At 40.4% G+C, this 22,502-nt stretch overlaps 2 protein-coding genes across 3 annotated transcripts in view; one reads left to right on the top strand and one right to left on the bottom strand.

The window, feature by feature from the left end:
* LOC146563821 (transmembrane protein 65-like) overlaps positions 1-3,431 on the top strand; it is a 42,655-nt gene extending 39,224 nt beyond the window's left edge. The window contains exons 7-8 of one of the 2 annotated variants that reach the window (XR_014894369.1): positions 981-1,766; positions 2,096-2,232. Coding sequence is in view for 1 of the 2 variants with exons in the window: in XM_085291137.1 (XP_085147263.1) it covers positions 981-1,086; positions 2,096-2,245 (256 nt within the window). In the remaining variant the exon portion in view is untranslated. Of the gene's footprint in view, positions 1-980; positions 1,767-2,095 lie in introns of both variants that reach the window. The other variant, XM_085291137.1, reaches the window with a different exon arrangement.
* A 2,836-nt stretch (positions 3,432-6,267) lies between these two features.
* Positions 6,268-21,363, bottom strand: mboat1 (membrane bound O-acyltransferase domain containing 1). Its single transcript, XM_085291136.1, has 13 exons — positions 21,110-21,363; positions 20,512-20,657; positions 19,351-19,428; positions 17,789-17,884; positions 16,282-16,337; positions 15,840-15,894; positions 13,357-13,549; positions 11,811-12,003; positions 11,594-11,697; positions 11,411-11,475; positions 11,189-11,321; positions 10,648-10,799; positions 6,268-8,820 (listed from the first exon to the last, which is right to left on the bottom strand). Exons 1-13 carry the CDS (start codon positions 21,197-21,199, stop codon positions 8,655-8,657), a joined length of 1,527 nt encoding a protein of 508 aa, XP_085147262.1. The 5' UTR covers positions 21,200-21,363; the 3' UTR covers positions 6,268-8,654.
* Positions 21,364-22,502: the final 1,139 nt, after the last annotated feature.

Here is a 22,502-nt window from a genome sequence, read left to right as displayed (position 1 = left end):
GCGACAGGAAGCAGACCGGAGCATTAATCTGTTGATTTATTTTGTCGTTATTAGCACCGACTCTGGTTGTTGTTTGCCTTGGTAGGGAAGTGTCATGTTAGCATGGGTTTATTGAATTATGATACGTAATGGAGAAAATTATCAACGGGGGGATTATTATATAAACAGAAACGATGCAAACACAAATAGGCAGCGGCGAATTCAATCTGTTACAGAAATAGCCGGAATCTTTTAACAAAACCAGCTTTGATGCAGTATTGGTTTGTGCATGCCACATTTTACAGAGTGAGACTTTTTATTTCACATAATGTTTCTTTGATTTTCTTTTTGTCACAATAACATTTCAACAAAATCACAAGACTTTGGTATTCAGACTTCATTTGATTAGAAGGTTTTGATGGATGATGTTTGTGTGTGTGCATGTGTGATATACAGCACTGTGCAAATATCTTGAGCCACTCCTCATTTCTTTGTATTTTTGCTTTCAATGAGAAAAATCACAAAACGTTTTTGCCCATATTTCGTTTTTCCATTTATGTCTGTGCTTTTCAAGAAGTCACTGCACCTATTTCCCATTTCCATAGCAAAATATTAAATAAAAGAGGGGTTGCTCAGGACTTTTGCACAGTACACTGTATATCAGGGGTGGGCAACTCCAGGCCTCGAGTGCCAGTGTCCTGCATGTCAGGTGTGTCCCTGATCCAATCACAGCTGATTTAAATAGCTAAATTAGCTCCTCACCATGTCCTGAAGTTCTCCAGAGGCCTGGTAACGAACTAATCATGTGATTCAGCTGTGTTGACCCAAGGTGAGATCTAAAACCTGCAGGACACCGGCCCTCGGGGCCTGGAATTGCCCACCCCTGCTGTATATAGAGCGTTCTATCAATAGAATAATGCTGTCGCTGCAGTTTGCTGAACTGTGTTAAGTCCCCTCCTGTTTAATACTTTTTCCATCCATCGGTCTCTCCCTCTCCTCAGGCTGGCAGGTTATGTAGAAGCGTTGGCGTCTCGGTTGGGGATGCAGATTCCTGACCTGAGCCCAAAACAGGCTGATATGTGGCAGACAAGAGTCAGCTCTCACACGGTGGGTATAGAAACAGTTACAGAATTTGCTCTGGTTCGCTCCCCCACTGAGCAGCTCCTGATGTGCGAGTGAAACCACTGCAAAAAAGTGTTTCTGTTGCATTTCTGTGCAAAATGCACATCAAACCAGGACAGGCCTTTGCACGCTGACAACTCAAACGTGAGTAACACAAGTCTGTGTGACGGGGCCCAGCTTTCAAATGTCATAAAAGGAACTGGGACCTGGCGATCTTTAATATGCTATAAGTGCTGAAGCATGAAATATAATAAGCTACAGTGATTAGTCTGGCACCTGGCTGGTTGCTAAAGGCTGCTGTGGCTTGTGAAGAAATAGTTTTTAATAAATACAAGCCAAAAATAACATATTGGTCTTTGGAGATTTTTAAGTGTTTGCTTCCAACCCTTTGTTAGTGTTACAGTAAAGAGGGAAGGTGTGGCATGAAAAGCACCGAGCTCAATAAAAAATGACAATAAAGACCAATTTACAGTTACATAAACAACTTTTAATGCTCCAAGTCACAGTTATAAAAAGACAATTGGTTTTACATTTGTGCCTTTATTGAACCTAGTGAATTTTAACTCGCGCTGCAGGCTGGAGAAACCTGTCCACCTCTGTGTAAATGACTTCTCCACAGGGTTCGTGGATTCAGCGGCTGCAGTTAAGGAGACCAGATTGGAGATGTGAGTTGTGGATATGTCAGTTCGTATAAATTAAGGCCACTGTGTCTGTTTTTCAGACAGAAATCAGCTTTTTTCAGTAAATAAAGGAGTATAGGGATGCACAGAGGCTAAGAAAGCTGAGGGTGTTCATCAGACAGCAATAAGGCGGGCTTTCTGCAAATAAAAGAAAAAGAAATTTGAGGGTCTCTCAAGGATTTGCCAACCTGCAAAGATCACACCTAGAGAACAATATGCAATCCTGAAATAAATGAAGAATAATCCCACGGTAACAATGTGCAGAAATCCCTCCATCTTTGCTAAAATCTTTGTTGTCTTCTTCCCACCCGCAGGGTAAAGCCATCGGCGTGGGCATCGGCTGCATCCTCGGTATGTTTCCCCTCCTCTTCTTCAAGGACGAGGATGAGAAGAAAGAAGGCCAGACGGAGGTGAAGGAGCAAACGCAGTCGCCACCTGCTCCAACAGAGAGCAGCAAAAACTGAGGCGAGGCTAGAGACAAATACTATTCAGAATCCGTTTGAATGCTTGACTTAATCTGACGCCGACTGCTCTCGCCTTGTGCGCTGGAGCGTATGGTAATATCAGTGAACTCCATACGGTCCAATCGCACGGCTCAGTCGAACTATCTGAGGTATTCTGAAGAGGATTTTAGATAATATTCGATCACAAACTCTGAACTTAAGCACAGGAGGCTCGTCATCTCTCGAAGAAACGACTGCTGCTACCTGATCCCGTAACCTCACTTCGTCTCGACTGACCGACACGGTCATTTGTCTAAGACACCTCCTCTTACCTCTGGCTATAGATGGCTAGATCGCATATAGGTTAACTGACAGCTTCATGCACCCCCTGAAATATTATAGGAGAAAACCCAGTTAGAGCTCAGTCGTGTTATAAAGTTCTTGTTTTCTGTCAGAAATCTTGAAAACCTTACAGGGAAGACGGAACAAAGTCAGTTTAGTGTTCCAGATCAGCCAATGTTTAAACACCTTTTCCGTGTTTCCCTGTCAGTTTTTGGTGGTTATAAACCAAGAACATGGTGTCTTCAGTTCCTAAAACATGTAAGCTTCTGGATTTGAGCAAGTCCTGCCTCATCCACAGACCTTGACAACTAGTCCGCTGCAGGTGGTTAAATCTGTAACACCTGAAAGCTTCTTCTTCTCTTCAGTGGTGCACTGCATATGCACACCTCTGCCAAAGGGTTCACACAAATCACTGAAGAAGTGAAATGTATTTAAAAGTCCTACAAAATATTTTAAAGAAGAGGCAGAGGGAGGAAGAGGCAGTGAACAACGATATGAAGTATAAACTGTGGATCACCTGGATCCTCTTTCCTCATTTGCACTGATCCTCCGGTTCATATGTCCACATTTGCACCCACTGGACGAAATACAATATATCCCCCTCAGAGGTGAGATGATATTCAACCTCTTCTGAAAACAGCCACACGTAGAGGTGGAGGTTTGGGGGGAGATGAATGTTATTTTGCATAACGTGACTGCTGTAGTGTTTTCATTTTGTGAGATTAACTGTTACGGTGTGTGCAGACGGGCTGCATTTCTTCCTGTCCCTCACTTCTATTGTGTGTTACTGCCCTCCGCTGGCCGATAGATGGAGATCTAGTTGTTTTCTTTCAACTTGGTGGACCTGCTATGACGACACCCCCCCCCCCCCCCCCCCCCCCCCCCCCCACACACACACACACACACACACACACACACACACACACACACAGGCTTTAATTCGCCACAGCTCCCACAAACCTTAGCTGCTAGTCTCCCCCGGTCATAATTTCCAACTTTCCTCACATCGCTCATCACCCTGTAATTATTTTCTGAATGATTCTCCTTCAGGAGCTGCACTGAAGAAGTGTTTAGAAATATACGAGAGGCAGCTCTGCGTCACAGCAAATGTATTTATTTTGTTATAATATTCAGACTGGTATTCATGTACGTTTGTATTGTGTTTCTTCTATATCTCAAAGGGCCGTGAAAATATTTATCAGCACAAAATATACCTGCGTGAGTATATTTTAGCAGCTTTCTATGCCATGAAGGACCCAGTGGCTGACCGCTTTATGTTACAGTCTGAACTCACTACGCTTGTTCTAAAAAGACTAAGGAGACCCTGTATACCCTGTATATGACTGTTTTCAATATTTACCGCGTGGGTAAGAGTGATCCTGAAGAATGATAATAATGAAGAAAATGAACGCGTACATATATGTAGCTAGGATTTTTGAGTTTTTTATCTTGATTGCTTGATATCCACCTTGCATGCACTGTTAATAAAAAGAAACCTTAATTTAAAAAAACAGTATGTTGTAAGGTTGTGCATCACAGCAGGATGACTCACTGGTGGAGGATAAAGGAGAGGTAAAGTACTCATGCTGGAATAAGATGCACAAGTTATTTAAAATAAATAAAAACTATTTTGTGGCCACAAAGAATCATGTGCTTCAATTTAAGATGGCTAGCGATAAACTTCAGTTGCTTAAAATTGGATTGTCTGTTCAAAGCAAAAAGGATTTTATGAAGGATGGGAAAGGTTTGCAGTAATAACAGCAATTTGCCTCTTTGAACCGCGCCGTTAAATGGCCTGTCCCAGGCTTTAAGGCTCTCTTCAGTGTGCCAGCCGCAGTAAAAACATATAATCTCAGTTAAAGTATGGTAATACTGCCTTTTCCTGGATACCATTTAAAATACACGACTGAAGTTATTGTGCTATTGAGAGCCAACAAGATCTCCAGTTCACAGAAATTTGGAGCTGCAATCTCTTTTTGTTGTTGTTGTTTGAAAATAAGGTAGAAAAAAAGAAATGTTTGAATCCAGCATGCTGCAGTCAAATGCATGCATTGAGGATCTTTTTTGTTTGACGTTCTGGTGTTCCTCGAATGCTGTGAGTTGGTAAGTTGTTTAAATTCATTGCATTGGTACAAGCAGGAGCTGAGATCAGCTTCATCTCTCTAGGAAACTTCATTTTAGCCGAGAATAATCAGTTTGCCCAGTTGCTTCTGTGTCGTGATGGAGTCCAAGGGGCTGAAAAATTCATGTTTTGCTGTCTGTGAAGGTAAAGATGTGCTCTGTGCAACTGTATAAAGAATAGAACCATTAAAATAATCCTTAAATATAATGTAGACGGATAAAACTGGTGTAGATTATAGGAGTGTGTTGCTGTGTTTTGTTTCAGAATTGATCTGCTTTGATTAAAGTTGCGACCTGGCTGCAAACATCTTCCCTAGTGTGGACTTTGCCAGAATGTTCTGCATGAGGACGCTGTTTTTAAATGTATGTAATGTAAATGCGTGGCCTGCAGCTCTTCAGCCATCAGGCTATCTGCAAATGATGATTAATTTTGCCTCTTCACACCAACACAGTGGATGTTAAATCAAAGTATCAAGATGGAATTGAAGTGCAGACTTCCAGGTTTAATTCTCAGGGTTTAGCAAAAGTATTTCATTCACTGTTTAGGAATTACGAGCATTTTGAAAGTCATTTCAAAACTTTGCCTTTGGATCATTAACATTCTGTCAGCTTGGGAAAGTGAAGCTGTGCTTTTCTTTATGATCCAGGAACTTCCAGCCTCTCCTCCTTTTTTTAATATCTCTTCCTACTCCTGTGCAAGCGTTTGGATCAAATAGTAGCAAAGATTTAGGAGGACTAGCACAGAATGCATGAACAAATGAAAGACAAGGACTGAGCCTGAACAATAAGTGGAGGCTTTTTCTTGTTTTATATTGTTCATTAAGGACAGTTAAATTTTGTTTTGTTATTTGTTTCGATGATGAAATGTATGATAATCTTTTCTTTTTTCATTCTGTAATTTGATCAAACTTCATAGATTAGTCATTTTTTCCTTTCATCCTGTACATTTTTGTAGCTTGTGTGGAAAACTTATCCAACTTGTTTACACATTTTTAGGTGACAGGTTGAGGATTTCTAAGAAATATGCAAACACTACAGCTGACTAAAAAAAGGTGCATACTCTCAACTTTTCTAATCCCTCTAGATGATTGGTTATATTTGCAAAAACTAGCTATGCAAGCATCCATACTTTTCTGATCAGCTGTTGTTGTTTTAATAACAGCTGAGGTATTTGAGTCTCTCTAAAATGAAAACAGTCAGGCAGTGTAGTGATTGTTCACTTCATTTTATACATGTTTGTTTTCCTCTCGTCTTGCCTCACAGTTGTCATTACGTGACTGAATTCAGGCAGAATCACTGCACACGCGCACACACACACCCACACACGTCTGTGTCACATGGGAAAAGACGTGACACAAGGGACAAAGACTGAGCCCCTTTGAGAATATCATCCGAGGTTAAATTGCTGTGGGGAGAGGCGTCGCATGGAGAAGGAGAGCAAACTGTAAGAACGAACACAGCAAATGTTTTCTTCTGACATCAGAAATTGTTTGTTCCTAAAAGAGGTTTTACAGTCACATCTTCAGAGCACAAAAACAAAAAGCGTCTTCGTTATAGTTTATAATAAACCTGCAACAGAGTTTCATTCGAGCTTTATTTGTTACTCAGACTTTCCTCCACACAAAACACTAAAATGGAGCACTGGTGTAATCAGAAAATCTCACATTCTCACAGTCAGTACAATTAGACAGCAAACATCATCAAAGCAAATACAAAAATATCTTCAGTATCGGTATTAAATCATTTAAATAGCTGCTCGTCAACATATTCATACTGTAAATCTGCCCCTCTGCTCGTCTTCCTGCTCTAAAATCACAGCGCCGACACAGAAACCCGTGGAGCCACAAATATGTTGCCGGGTTAATGAGGCCTGTGGGTACCAAGTGTAATGCACTCACACTTTTTAGACCCAAATGTACTCATGTACGTTCAAAGATTACCATATTCAAAAAAAAATTTAATAGCATTTTTAACTTCCTTTAAAATACCCTGGTATGTCTATTTTTTAAGTGTTAAATTCATGCTTTCTCCTCATCCCAAGTTTTGTGAAGCAGCTGTAACATCACCTGATATGTCAAAAAGTCAAGCCTCAAAGCAGAGCCTTAATAAATTTAAGGGTTTAGTCAGTATGTAAAAAGTGAGCCAAACAGGCGAACATTTTCTGTCGTTATCAAGTTTAGATTAAATTCCAACACGGATAATAAAAAAACATTAAGATTGTTCTTCTAACGTGATTAAACGTGATGCACTAGGCAACTTGTATAATGCATTGTAAGACATTTTCAAATGTGATGCGCATTTTCTTTACAAAACAACATCTTGCACTGCAACTCGTGTTATAACAAACGTATTGAAAAGCTATCACATAGCTTGCAGACAGCACCATTAAAGAACAATCCGACTGTGCCACCTTTAAAACTACTAATGCTCCAAAATCTGTAATCAGTCCTAAAATTTAAAAAAAAAAAAAAAAAAGTACTGCAAAATAAATTAAAAAGGCAAAGGTGTCTCGTGTTTACAGTCTGTAATCTGCACATTAACTTCTAGTTTTTCAGCATCATCTGTGCAAAAGGAAACGCTTGTGCAGGGAAGAAAATGAATTCTGATGCAACGCCATCGTGTCACATGGAAAAATGGCTGTTTATGTCAGTCAGATGACTTTTCTTCATGACTTGGCTCAGCTCAGTTCACACAACCACCAGATGTCTCTGTTAAATCAAACCTCCGCTGCTACAAAGAATCACGGAAACATCACTTTTTCAGATCATAATTTCCATTTTGAGCCTTTTCTCAGCTTCCTTGACATTTTGCCAACAGGGACTGAGCACTGTGCACATTAACTACCTTCACTTTTGTCACTGTTAGAGAAAAGGGGACTTTCAGTAGAGGAATAGATCAACTTTACTAATTTAACTATGGGAAGTGTACTTTGGCTTTCAACCAACAGGGGCAAAAGATTTCATTTTATTTCTTACCTTTTCCTTTTTTTTCACAGGGACTGAAGCCAAGAAATATAGAAACTATAAAATACTAGTCTCCTCACCTGAAGGAGCTGCCATACTCATTAAAAACATTAGTAATGGTTAACAGTAATATTAAGGCTTCCACTAAAAAGCTTAAGAGCTCCATGGTCTGATTAGTTTTTCATGTGGTTTTAATCCAAGCCAGTAAACAGTGGAAGTATTGTGACAGTTCATGATTAGGTCCACACACTCGGGGGTCACTGACAGTGGCTGTTGGGATATAACAGTGGGGCGAACCATCACCCACACAGATCTACAAAATCCTCTGGGCAGAGCGAGTGCAGCGGGTGCAGCCTCCTCTTGGCATGCTCCTCTGCAGCCTCACAAGGGCAGCCTTTGTGTGCCGCCCGAATGCGACCGAGTACAAACATGTCTAAGAGTGACTATATGTGCGTTTTTGTTTCCTAGTGTCTATTTATGCATGAGTTTGCGTGTGCATGTGTCCTGGTATTTGTGGCCCGTTTATGAGCTGCAGACCCATTGTGCTGGCTGAGATCCCACCAGTCAGTGGGACAGCACAGATTGAGGACAGGAACGAAAGTGAGTCTCAATACTCTCTTCACACTGTTGTATTGTTGTTGGAGGAGGCAGGCTGGTGCTGGTGAGATGGCCAAGGAGGGAGGAAAAGCTGCAGGGAGTAGGTAAAAGGGGAAAGGGGGTTGGGGGCCAGCATTCTGGTGGCGGTGGTGGTGGTTGTACCAGAACCATTTCCTCAGCTGAGGTTTTTCTTCAGTGTCTGCCTGATGAGCTTCAATCATGGGAGAGGGCTCTCCCCGTACACATCCAGTACCATAAGTACAAATTTCCTTTACTCTGTATAGTCAAAAAATAAATAGCACAATGTTTTCCCATTTCAAGCTGGCTGAATGCCCTAGGGATACTCATTTGTCTTTGAGAGGAGACAGAGTCCTAAAAGCCTGGTAAAAGAACGCGAAGTGAGATTTTCAGTCTTTGTCATTGTTGTTGGAGTGAACATGCTGGCACTGGGCTGAGCACGGAGCGGAGGAGGAGACAGAGGAGGTTTTGGTGGTGGGTTCCCTGGGTTTATGTTTGCGATGCAGGGCGACTGCAGCCAGAATGCTGATTATGTGCACGTGGAAGTACATGGACCTAGGTGGGAAAAACAGAGTGGAACTTTTATTATGTAGGGAAAAAACGATCCAGCTAGATTTATACTAGATTCATTAATAATTCAGATTAGAAATGAGCAACAATATCACACTTAACTACTAACTTATGACAAGAAACCATGCGCATTGTGTTTACAATGGGGCAAGCAGTCATCATATGTTTCAAAACTAGTCACATGGCAACAACATAATGCATTTAGGCACGTGAGTATGGTTAAGATGACCTGCTGAAGTTCAAACTAAGCAACAGAATGAGAAAGAAAGAAAGGTGAAGTGAGTGACTTTGGATGTGACATGGTTGTTGGTGCCAGATGGCTGGAGTATCCTGAGCATTTCAGAAACTGCTGAGCAACTGACAATTTCCCACACAACAGTCTGGTGGTCCAAATGGTTAAAAATAAATAAATAAAATAAAAATATATCTGGTAAGAAGCAGTTCTCTGGGTAAAAATGCCTTGTTGATGCCAGAGGTCAAAATGGCCAGACTACTTTAGAGCTGATAGGAAAGTAACGGTGATTCACATTATTACACCCAAATAATTACAACCAAGATATGCAGAAGACCATCTCTTAATGCACAATAGTAGCAGAAAACCACACCATGCTGTCAGCTAAGAACAGGAATCTCACAGTGGCTCTCCAAAACTAGACACTGGAAGAACGTTGCTTGGATAAGATGCTGATGAGTTACAATTTCTGCTGCCAGATTCAGACGTTAGGGTCAGAGTTTGGTGTAAACACCATGAAAGCATGACTCTACAAGGCACGCCCTGCATGGTATTAATGGTTCAGGCTGCTGTTGGTGGTGCAATGGTGTGGGGGACCACACCTTGGTACACTTTGAGCCCATTAAGCTCAAACTGACCTACCTGACTATTGTTGCTGACCATGTTCATCCCTTTGTAACCACAATGTAACTAGTTTTTAATGGTGCTACCAGCACAATAACACACCATGCCAAAATGCAGAAAAAATTAACCCCAAAACTGGTTTCTTGAACATGTACTCAAATATCCTCCACAATCAACAGCTCTCAATCTAAAAGCACCTTTGGGATGTGGTAGTTTAGGAAATTCACATCATGGATGAGCAGCAAAGAAAATCTGTAGCAACTGTCATGCTTTTGCATGTCAGTATGGACTAATGAACCTAGGTGAGCCAATGCTGTGAAAAAACTGAAGCAGTTTTGAAGGCAAAAGGGCCTTCAAAGCTATACCATGCTAACAATACCAGTATTAGCATGCTAATACCAGTATTAACATGGTATACCTAATAAAATGGCCAGTGAGTGTGGATTAAAAATTAGTTCTAAGACCATCAAAATACACACGAACATGAAACGTCACCGAATTGTTTTATGTTTTTAAATAGTAAAGGATTTTTAAATACTACATAAACACACAGTTGCGTGCTCCTATATGGTCTACAGGTGTGCAGACAGACATTTACTGCAGAAAATAAGGAAATAAAGGGGATTTATTATGCTAGAGCTAAAGGAGAATCTAGAGCATTGCAAAGAGCAGTCTCGGGGACTTGCCCTTACTTCCTGTCTCTCGCTCAACTGTCAAAGAGAGGAAACGTGGCCAAGAACGGTTTATTGACGCATGATATAAGAACTGTTGACAATCCACTCGGCATGCCTGTGGTTACAGTCAGCGTGATTATGCCTCTTTGGAAGTTTATGGATGTATGTAGAGGGGTTCCTGCTCACCTTCACATGTATGAGTACATAGAAAGATTAATAGAACGCAGAACCACACAGAGTTGAAGCAAAAGGATAATTTGATTAAAGCGGGGTATGACGTACCTGTAATAAACTATAGTGTAGTTAACTGCAAGAAGGAGAAAAGGCATGACAGTGTAGCAGATGGCCAGCTGTGTGGCTGCCCAAGTCAAGATGTCATAACCCAGCTTCATCACTCTGGAGCCCAGGAAGTAATGACGAATTGACCTCCGTATCTGGTGGGGAGAGGCAGACGGACAACAATTATCGTTTAACAGATGACAGGATTAGTGTATTCAAGGAAAACTTTTGTTGAACTATTTAATTAACATGCGAGAAGCAGAAAGTGCCAAGTGCAATAAAAAGTCAGTTAAAGCTGTTCCCAGAGAGGTTTTGTTTGAACAGGCACCAAAAACATTTTTAGAGCCACTTTCATACTGATAAGATATGTTTTTGTTTGTAGTTGTACTGAGGAAACTGAAATATCCTTAATCTTCACAAAGCTACCGTTGTAAATGTAACAAGAGCTGTCCCATCTATTCATGGTCAGTTTGTGTCCATACAGTCCGATTACCTTCCATTTGTATTTTAGAGCATTACTTTGCAGATAATGTAGACAACTTACAGCTCTTGCTGCTATGGTGATGGGGATGGCGGTGAGGAAGGTAAAATAGTACCCTGGATAAACACCATGCCACAAAGCAGACAGGATAAAGGTCAACGCCAAACGGTGCTTTGGTGCTCGGTCATAGCACACCCTGAAAAAGGAACGGGTTGGGAATTTCACTTTTTTTTTCCCCACTTTCCGACTGTGCACACAATTTGATTTCACACTCGCAACACTTACGTTTTAAGCCAAATTCCTGTTCGAATATTCCAGTTGTCTATGAAGGTCTTGAAGCTGGTTGCTGTCTAAAAGAAAAAAGATCAATAGCTACAATAAGAGTGTGCTCCAGTGTCTAATTAACTCACAATTGGACACAGTGCTGAAAGATCATGGTCTCGATTTTAAGCATCTGAAACGCGGCACCTCAATCCCGATGATGTTGAGGTTGCTGATGAGGTCCCAGGATGGCTTTCCATGTTCATCCATCCCAAGGAAACCATATCCTGCAGCATTGTTGACTGCATCAGCTGACAGAGGAAGAAGAAGATCATCACATGACATCCGTGGCATTTGTCCCCAGAAGCAATAAAAAACAAAACAAACTGGCCAAGTAAAACACACAGACGCACTAAATACCCACCTAATGTCCAGGCGAAGTAGAATTTGGGCCTTGCAGCTTGTATGGAGAAGAAAGCATAAGTGAGCCTGGTGAGGAAGGAGGCTTGGCTCACAAAGTCGGGGTCAACGTTGTACTTTATGGGCAAGGACCGAGTGACAGTAAGGAAGAACAGCATACAGCCGGCGCAGACTAGCAGCTTATGACAAACGGCGTTCTGCAGAGAAAGCAAATTACTTCTGAGCACTGATAGAAGCACCATTACAAATGGAGAATATTAGGATTACCATTAAATCTTAAGCAATCAGCATCTATGGCTTAACTTAACCCAAGAGAAACCAGAAACAAACTATCAGTTTGTAGCTCTGCTCTAGTGGATACATTTAAAATGTTCACCACAGAAGTTACACATTTTCTTTGAAGCTGAAAAAAAGTCCTCCTGGGTACCTCAGTAATATCTGACCTTCTGCGACTATATGTTTGTAGCAGATTTTTATCTAGTCCACATCAGCCAAGACCTTTCTATAGTTTTTTTATGAAAATGAAGCCATGCAAAACTTTAACCTCCCTACTGAAGGTATTTTCTGAGTTATAGGCCCCCATGTAATTTATGCTAAAGAGGTTAGGTTGAAATTTGGTGCTTTTTAGGTAACCTTATTGTTTTTTCCAGCATAACTCTTTAAGTACAACAGCTATCACATGAAACAAATTTCAGCTATTAAAAACTGCAACCAATGTAATTTTACACCCTCTGCAAGTTTTACAATGTAAAGAAAAATCTAATTTTCTATAATCAACTTTCAGCGCTAGCATCACGGGATGCATCATAATTTTGATAGCAACTTTGCACAGATTTCAATTACTATGACAGAGTAACCGAAATAAACATTTATAGCTTAGACGTTTTATTTGTTTTCTGAGAATTCAATAGAGAACTTCAAGGGTGTTTTCACAATGTTGGATAGATAACAGGTCAAAAGAAGTTACATCATAGCAAGGTCGTTTTGCTCTTTAGTCCTTAAAAGTCCTGGCCTGCTAACGTGAATTTTAAGGGCCTGTAATTCCAAAAATATTCATTGTGCGTAGGCGAAATTTTGCACATCTTTATTCAATTTAGACTTCTCTAAACACCCGTTCTAAGTTTTATCTACTCTTGTTTCTGTAGGATATCAAGAAGGCCAGATCCTCATGTCAATTCAGACACGCAACTCTTGCTGTGAACTTGTGTAAACTTATTTCCAAGGAACAGCCAATCAGAAGAAAACTAGCTAAGAAGATGGGGAAGAGAGTCAAAATGAATCAAGTGTAAGCATGCACCACATCCCAGTAAAAGAATTATTTTTGAACTGTGAATGATGTAAAGTAAAGGACAGTTCAAACGCTCTTTCAATAAAACAAGAACAAGAAGTAAAGCCACTGTAGTAAAGTTACAGAGATTCCAACCAATGGAAGACGAAACATATTGCTGGATAAGCATTTAATCCCCCTCCTGATAAAACAATAACCTATCAATATAAAAATGAAAAAAGTTAAAGACTACAAGAGTAGTAACCAGTATTCATGAACTTACCAGAGGTGATGGGTCCTGGGTCTTATTGTAGCCATTCTGCCGATTACTTGAGGCATGCTGCTGCTTGAGCCTCGTGCTGATGTGTCTGCCCTCTATGAAGTCTATGTACTCTTTGTAGTTACTGCATGGCCCCACCAAGACACTCAGAAAGTTCAGATTGTAACTCAGGTACTCGATGAGAGAAGGCCTCACACTACAAAGAGACGAGGCAGAAATCACTGAAAAGAAACAAACCTTTTCGAAACACTAACTGAGATCGCTTTGAGTGAAACGTGACGGTGCTACTTTAGATTTTCTTCCAAGGTGATCTGAGAAATACATGCCATCTAGTTTTAAATTAAACATCCAACAGGTCATGGTCAGTCAGCATCATTGCTCGCCTTTAACTCTGTTTCTCTGACCCTGTACATATACCAGCTGCCGAGCAATAAAACGAACCAGGATGGGTATTAAAACCTGACCTAATTCATGACCAAATGTGCTTCCATCCATGTTACAAACTATGTGTAATATTTACAGTACAGGAGAACTTGTATGCAAAACTGGAATAAGGACAATGTCTGGTCCCTGATAAATAAGAACAAAATTAGTCCAGTTAATCGAATATTTAAGTATTATGACAAACACATCAATTACCAGATTTACAGCTACTGGGTTATTGCACAGGTAGGCGGCTATATTTTATGGCTGCTTTTAAAATACATTTTAATTCATTTTAAAACGGCATGCATAGTACAGTCCATTGATAATGTGATTTCATGAATTCACATGCACAAAAATGTTTTTCCATGCAAAACGATGTCTCTTTTCTAAGTTCCCAGCATGCTTTTTTCCATAAATAAACTATTCACCATGATTTCATGTCCTTGTCATTGTCCTTCGTGGCTAAAGGAAAAGAAACAGTTATTTATTCTTTAAATAAGGTCCAAGTTCAGATGCACTGTTAAAGTATCTGCACATCTTTGCTGCACATGTAAACTTTACATTATAGGATTACACTCACCAGTTACGTTATTAGGTACACCTGCTAAACTGCTCCTTAATCCAAATGTGTAGTCAGTCAATGACATGGCAGCCACTTAATGCATTTAGGCATGTAGACACGGTCAATGCTGAAGTTCAAACCGAGCAGTACAGTATAGAATAAAGTTGAATTAAGTGGATTTGAATGTGGTATAGTTCTTATTGCCAGACTGGTGGTTCAGAAAAAGCTGATTTTACTGGGATTTTCTCACACAATTATCTCTGGAGATGGTCAGAAAAAGAGAAAATCTCCAATAAGCAGTGGTTCTCTAGGCAAAAAAGAATCGCTGATGCCAGAGCTCAGAGGAAAATCGCCAGATTGGTCAAGCTGATAAGAAGGCAATAGTAGCTCAAATAACCACTTGTTACAACTAAGAGCTACAGACGAGCATCTGTAAATAGAACATTTATCAACCCTTGAAGCACCAGGTACCACACTGAGGCTACAACTCACACGAGCTCACCAAAACTGGACAGCACAAGACTAGAAAAGGTTACCTGGTCTGATAAGTCTTAATTTCTGGTGCAACATTTGGGTCGGGGTCAGAATTTTGTGTAAACACCATGAAAGTATGGATCCATCCTGGTTTGTATGAACAATTTAGACTGGTGGTGGTGGTGTAGTGGTCTGGGGGCTATTTTTGTGCCACACTTTGGGCCACTTAGCACCATATGCGCATTGTCCAATGGCACAGCCTACTTGAGTATTGTTACTGACAATGTCCATCTCTTTATGACCACAATGTACTCATTGTCTAATGATTGCTTCCAGCATCATATCTCACAGCTCACATCATCGCAAACTGTAGTGGATTCAAAAGACCTCCACAGTCACAGTTGAATAGAGCACCTTTGAGTTGTGATGGTACAGGAATTTGAAATCATTCTGCATAATGAAGGTGTAGCTGACAAATCTGCAGCAGCTCTGTGATGCAGTCATGTTGACAAAGACCAGGGGTAGGCAACTCCAGGCCTCGAGTGCCAGTGTCCTGCATGTTTCAGGTGTGTCCCTGATCCAATCACAGCTGATCTATATGGCCAAATTACCTCCTTAGCATGTCTTGAAGTTCTCCAGACGCCTGGTAACAAACTAATCATTTGATTCAGGTATGTTGACCCAGGGTGAGATCTAAAACCTGCAGGACACCGACACTCGAGGCCTGGAGTTGCCCACCCCTGATATAGACTAAAATTTGAAGAATGTTTCCTGCACCTTGGTGAATCAGTGTCATGAAAAATAAAGAATTTGAAATGCAAAAGGGGGGCCAACCCAATACTAGCAAGTGTACCTAATAAAGTGGCTGGTATATGTACGTTTATCTATGCAGACTTGAAGGCTAAAATCGGACATAGGAAAATCCCAAAGATCTCTAGTCTGTTAAAATTAGACTCTGTTTAAAAAAAACCACACACACAGTTACCACAGTAAGTTACTAACTTGCTTTGCTGTGTAAACTTACTTTATAGCCATGAGCTTCTGCTCCTGTGTCAACTGTTCAGTCTTCTTACACATACCTGAAAAAAATATGGAGTTGTTGATATCTTTAATTCCCCCCTCCCCCCTTCTCTTGTCCTTCTTTAACAGATGTTTAATTCTGACTCTAAGAGACTTTTTCACTGAAACACTAACAACTCACAATGGAAAAAAAAAAAACACAAATGTTACTAACAACATCAATGACTGCACATTTTGTGGCTCACAATTATGACTTCGACATTACATTAGAAGAGAATCAGAAGGACGCGTTTTAATAAAAGCCTAGGCTACATGTTTTACAACAGGTGTGAAAATGTGTGTAAAAGCCTGTCATCCCTGTTAAGTTACTCAGACAGCATGCTGTGAAAGGCTTGCCAATGTGCTGAGCTTCCATATGTATGTGTGCATCCACTTGTCTGACTTACCGTCATGGAGCTGGAAAGCCAACGTGGTGAGCTTCTGTGTTACTATCATCAAAGGTCTGGGCAGAGAAAGATGGTAAATTATTGTTTTTAATTTATCTTAAGAAGTTTAGAAATTGATGCTCACAACCTGTGCCTGATTGTAGGTGGGCAAATTTGAAAAGATTTCACTTTAATAATCATTTTAAATTGTATAAATGTTGCAAGTATGATAGCATAGCAATTCTAATATATGTTTTTGTTTTGTTTTTTAAGTGAAAGTAAAAACTTAAGTCATTTAAAGCATTACCAATTTAAGCACAGCACTTCCCAAGCTCACCGAGCCTCTGTGAGAGACTCTTGGATTTATTTACCATTGTGAATCACTTCATTCTTCTCTAGTTGTGGCAAATCAGGTCACTTATTAATCCAATGCAATACTTTCCTATCCCCAGAGCTTCATTGGATCATCGGGCCCCTTTTAAACCAGCACAGCTAGATTTTCAGCTTATCAAGCACACATTTAGGAAACTCATGTGAATGTGTGTCCACATATAAACTACGTCTCTCTTGCACACACACACTAGTTTGTGTTGGTGTGAGGGCTGCATTGTGTGCACAGCATGGAAAACTGAGGCAGAGAGAGGCTGGCCATGTGGCTGGCAGTGCCAGCTCAGTGAGAGCTGGCAGGGGGCTCTGAAGTAATGTTTTCAGCCAGTATGTGCAAAACTCCAGTACTATAGCATACAGGCTCCATTTTCCATTTTGTACATTATAGAGCGGGCATAGTACCTATGATTTTCATGTCAAGTGTCAATTTCAGTTCATGGAAATGCTCTTGAACAAATGCAAACAGACTTTAGAGACAATGGCTAGATGCATAACACCCTACTAAAGACAGAGCAAGAAATATAGAGGGAAACCAGAAATCTATCAGCATGAATGACTGCTGTTCAGTCTGACTCACACAACCTTTGCTCAGAAACAAAGTTAAGTAGTGAATGTAGTTTGTTTTTTGGGTTTTTTTGTACTGAATTGATACCGAAACATGAAAGTGTATCAAAAAATAAAATAAAATCTGGATCCCTAATTCAATATGGGATCACCAGAGGCTGACTCACAGTCCTGGCTGCTCATCTCTAAAGTCACATGGAGTCTAAATGAGGCTGCCAACAAATTAATCCGCACTGGAACAAGGCAAAGTAGCTGCTGCTGAATACAGAGGCCAGCAAAGTCAGCTGTCGCTTTATAAAGTATAACCACACATAGAAAAACAGACATTTCCAATTAAAATGGGAGGCAGAAAGCAGCCTAAGCTGGGCAGCGTCAACTGTGAACAATGCTGCTGCTATTTTTTTTTTTCTTCAGTTGTTTTATATGTACACAAGGCTGGGGGAGTCGGTGTGTAAGCTGGTACCACCAAGGGTGGAAACTGATAACGTATCTAAACCTCAAATGTCTCCATAATGTGCTGTCACAAAGAAGGTGTGGCAAAGAGGAGAGAGAAAGAAATGCTTCAGATTTTCCTCACCCAGAGAAGTCAGTGGAAGGTATTCCATAGTTAAAGATGAAGACTCGGCTCACTTGGCACGCAGTCAGATAGCCCATAGATATCACCATGGAATACCTGAGTGGAAAAGAATGACACAAAGTAAATAAAGTAAAGGGCAGTTCAATCAATCGTTTAATACAATACCTAGAAAAAAAGAAAAAGGACAAGCTGGTGTGGTAACAGTTGAGTCACCAGTAAATGCATTTGAGGAGATTAAGAAGTTTCCTTAACTTATGAGTCATTAGAAATTACTGCAAGTGATTGTTGCCTCTCTGGGTTACTTCACAAAAATTTAAAAAAAAAAAAAAAAGTGAGCATAATGTTTCTTTTTTTTTAAAATATTTGTGCCATTTACACTACCTCTAAAACTTCCAGCATGGTTTAACTTTGACAAGACGCAACTATTTCATCACACTCTCAAATGAAAAACAAAAGAATGAACAGGCACAGGTAAGAACTTGTGTCATTTCTGCAGGACTGAAAACCTGATATTCTGCTTTACATTTCACATTGTCAAAAAATTTTAAACAGTTACAAACATCGGCATATCTTAAAGTAATGATCACCCGTTGTTCTGATCGTTCCCTAGATTGTCCTGGCTTTAACCTAAAATGTTCAATTACTTTGTTTCCCCGTGTCAGTGACACAGAGGTGTGTGTCCAGAAGCCCATGTTGAGTTTACACAGTGTTTTGCCTCCAAAGCCATAGAACAATACCAGTTCTACTTTGCTCTACCTACAGGTAATCCTTGAATACCTCACCAAGATAACCGTACAATTTTGCTCTAGTCATAAAAAAACAAAAAAGCAACAACTGCCAGACACACCTGAGCCATGCTGTCTGAAGTCAACACCCATATCCACCCAGACATAATGGAAAATGTGCATGTGCTCTTAAGAGTTCCACTGAAACCCTGTAAACATGAAAGTTTCAACATCCGCATAAACACCTGCTAGCTATCTTCATGAGTAGACTGGTCAGGCTGGCATGCCTGGCTGCCTGTCGCCTGACGTGTTCTCCAAAGGTTTCATGCCTTTAAAAAAGTACTTTCGTTCAGGCCACATTGGAACAGGAAGACAAAGGGGGCGAGGTGAAGTAGAATGAAGTCTTTCTTGGAATGCGCGGCAGGGAGTGAATGAGTGGTAAACTTCAAGGGCTTAAACTGAGCAACTTAGCCCACCTATGAAGTGAATGGCTTGTGGGCTGGGTTGATCTCGTCTGGCAAGTTTGACCTGAAAACAGCAACAGCTAGTTCTGCAGCCCTATCATGGTAAACGCAGTCCTGTCAATCACATACCGGCTTGATGAAGCAGGCACGTCAGTCAATGCAACCGGAAAGGTGTGTGTGCGATGAGAACGACTACAACCAGACCGACTAGGCTTAATTCATGGTTACAGGAATTACGGGCAAAAGAGCAACAGTTGCACAATCCATGTAAGAATCCACTGGTGTTTCAGACTTTTGTTTCTGTCTTTCAGAATCCATTATATAGCCATTCCCTAGACTTTTATGTTTATTGGCCTTTGAGGCTTGAATTTACCTGTGCACATTGTTGAGGTCAGCTTTGATGATGATCAGGTAGTTTGCAACAACCACAGCCAGGATGTGAGATGAATACCTGCAGAAGTGACACAAAACATTCTGTAGGTCTTTTCAATGACACAGGCAGCATGTGCCAATACAACTTAAACACATTTCCCACAGATACCTGCTGCTAAAGCACTACGATACACACCCATACAAATACATGCGTTTCCAATTTGTCTCATGACCGCATACCCTCAGTGTTCTACTACAATTATAAGCCCGAGGCATTAAAAACATGTTCTAACTGTGCACCCAGGCCAGTTAGTACCATGGCTATTTCAATGTTGTAGTTTAGCATTGTCTTGCTGAAACAAACAATATGCATGTTGTCAGAGTGGCTATATTATTTTGCTCTAAAACTTGCATTATTATTAATGTGGCCTTCACAAAAGGTGGATGATACCAATGCCTTGTGCATTAAAGGACCTAGACACCACAGATGATGCTGTAGTGGCAGGAGGCAGAAGTGTTTTCTTGATCTGGTTCACATGAAGTGTTCCTGAGCGCATGCAATAATTTTTCCTACAGAAGGTCTGTTTTTAGTGCTGCAGCCTGAGGGCCTGAGACCATATTCTCAAAGAACTGTTGATCCAGTGGTCTGGTCTTTTTCTTCTTACGTTGACCTGCTACCATGTTTTAAGCACATATTTTTCCAAGGACAACACCATTTTTTCTTTCAGCATTTAACACATTGCTTTGTAGTATTTTTCCAATTAAACGTGTGATGTAAATGATTCATTAATCACTGCATTCTGATTTTATTTAAATCTTATACAGGTGGGCCCACATACAGCCCACTTTGATATTAAGTGAGGCTAGTGAAACTCCCCTTTCTGTCATTGTAAAGACATTTGAATATTTAACCCCTGAGACTTCTTAGTAGAAGAAAAAGAAGTGCCGTTTCAGTACATCTTAGTTGTTCAACATAAGTGTGTGAAATTACAGAAAAAGTTCTGGTAGCTTATTGCCTAGACTGTTCTGTAATTATAAAATATAAAGTTTTTGTTCATTGACAGAAAACACTTTTTGAAACATGGACACATAAAATATCTTTGACTCACATACTGGAGAAAAAAATGAATGGAGCAGTGTGTGAGACAGTGCCATACATTACCATCCAAAGCAGAAGACGAGAAAACCAATACCGAGCAGAGCGGCAACAAAGTGCCTGACCAGGGGACTGACATGGGCCGGGCTGAGGTAGAGACGAAAGCAGAAGGCAGCAGTTAAGGCAAACAGCTGGCATGCCAGAAAATTCACCTGTGTGGGAAGAGATAAAAATGAGGATTGGGGTGAACAGCAAAGAGAGATAATCAACAAACATTTCACGTTTTATACTTTTATAGGCAATTAAGGGCTTTACGGTATATTATCATAGTGTACTATGATAGTGTAAAAATTTTATAGGCACGTAAAACAGCAGCGTATGACACGTTGCAGGACTGTATCGTTATTTTTATTATTAATAATTTTCTTTAAAACGACAGAATTTAGTTTTTGGACAAAGCCTCCAATAAAAGGACAATAATGTGGACGTGGACGACTTAAGGAGCCACGGCACGTGTGTCCCACAAGTGACACAAGGTTAATTGACGGAACATCATTTATGACATGAAATTTATTTATTTTTTAAGAAAAAAACCCAGTAATATATCAAAAGATTTAATTCTTCCGAAATAGCCCCACTGACTTGTGACTCACGCTTGTCCTACCTGATCAAGAGGTAAGCCCAAGTATTCACTGACAGGCAGCAGCCACTCGGATCCAGTGGTTTTAAACGGAGTCTGTGCCGGCTCGCCCATCCTACGCAGCTGTTCTGTCACGGCACCTCGGTTTGCCAGGTTATCTTTACGTGTGTTTGTAGCTAACTACGAACTATTTTCTGTGACTGAAATTCATCGTTTTCCCTTGAGCGCCTGTGACAAGTCAAACCAGTCGACAGACCAGGAACACTCCCTCCTCCTTCTTTCCCTCCCCGTCAGTACCAGTCGAGTTAGACAAAGGCAGGCGAAAAATAAATAGCCCTTCCGGTTGCGGCTTACAAAATAAAAGCCAATTCAAAGCGAATAGACCGCAGACTTCAACTAACCGCACAAATCTCTTCCAGCCTAAAGTCTTCTTTTAACCATACAATGTCCTAGAGTCCACTATTGATGAATGGAGAGCACAGATTGCTATTGTGTCCAGGCAAACGCAAAGTTGACTTGTGTGCTTTTGTTTTGAAAACATCAGCTTTATCACGAAAGACGAAATTAACCCATAATCCCGTGTGCATTAGCGCCAACATCCTAGTTAAACTTTAACCTTTACTTATGATGTTAAAAGTTTTAACAAGAATGTTGCAGCAGTTTTAAAAACATAAAAAATGTTATTACACATAACTTCCGGTGTTTTTTCGAACTTAACATCTCAGAACGTGCGTTTTCTTTCAGACTTACGGACAAAAGTTACTTATGAGCCAGTATAAACACAGTACTGTACAAAAGCTTTAAGCAACTCTTTATGTATTTATATTTTGCACGGAAAATGAGTAATAGGTGTAGTGTTTTATTGAAACATACATGGAAATACAGTATATAAGGGAAAAACAGAGTTTTTGGGAAAACTGATCTCAATGTCAATAATTTGCCTGAATTCTCTAAGGCAAGCTTTCTTCTCATCATTCAGGTAGTCTTCAGGAAGAGTTCTCCAGACTTTTTTACAATGAAAGCTCGTCTTTGGATGTTGGCTGTCTTTTGTTTTGTTCTCTCCTAAAATGAAACTGCTCACATTGCTTCAATAATATTGAGGTCCGGGCTCTGGAGAGAATAGTCCATGAATAGTGCTTAATTGTGTGTTTTTCTATCCAGTTATGCCTTTACTGCATTGAGAGTGTGTTTGTGATCATTGCTGTGCTTTCCAGATGGTATTGGTGGATCAAAAAATCTCAGTAAATTTCTGTATTCACTGTACAAGAGCCTTAAATGTGTCCGGTCTTTGGTGGATTTCTTTCCTATTAGTAAAAAAAAAAATGTTTTTCAGGAACTGTTCATCTCCTGTAAACAGTTTTTTTAAGACTGCCACTTTTCCTCCACTTGTCCAGTTTCCCCAAAGTTTTGTAAGAAC

This window comes from Mchenga conophoros, linkage group LG11, assembly GCF_057382185.1.
Source record: "Mchenga conophoros isolate Kocher_MC1m ecotype Shallow Benthic linkage group LG11, M_conophoros_male_GT1.1, whole genome shotgun sequence".
NCBI classification, from domain to species: Eukaryota; Metazoa; Chordata; class Actinopteri; order Cichliformes; family Cichlidae; genus Mchenga; species Mchenga conophoros.
The sequence above is the reverse complement of the archived record's forward strand: the minus strand, read 5'-3'. Positions and strand labels throughout refer to the sequence as shown.

Bases quoted from the DNA above. Each gene is read 5' to 3' on its own strand.
- mboat1 (XM_085291136.1), bottom strand. From the start codon at position 21,199: ATGGGCGAGCCGGCACAGACTCCGTTTAAAACCACTGGATCCGAGTGG. The intron at 11,322-11,410 runs GTAAGTGTTGCG...TTCCTTTTTCAG, and splicing joins ACAGGAATTTGGCTTAAAAC to GGTGTGCTATGACCGAGCAC. The intron at 8,821-10,647 runs GTACGTCATACC...TTTCCCACCTAG, and splicing joins TACACTATAGTTTATTACAG to GTCCATGTACTTCCACGTGC.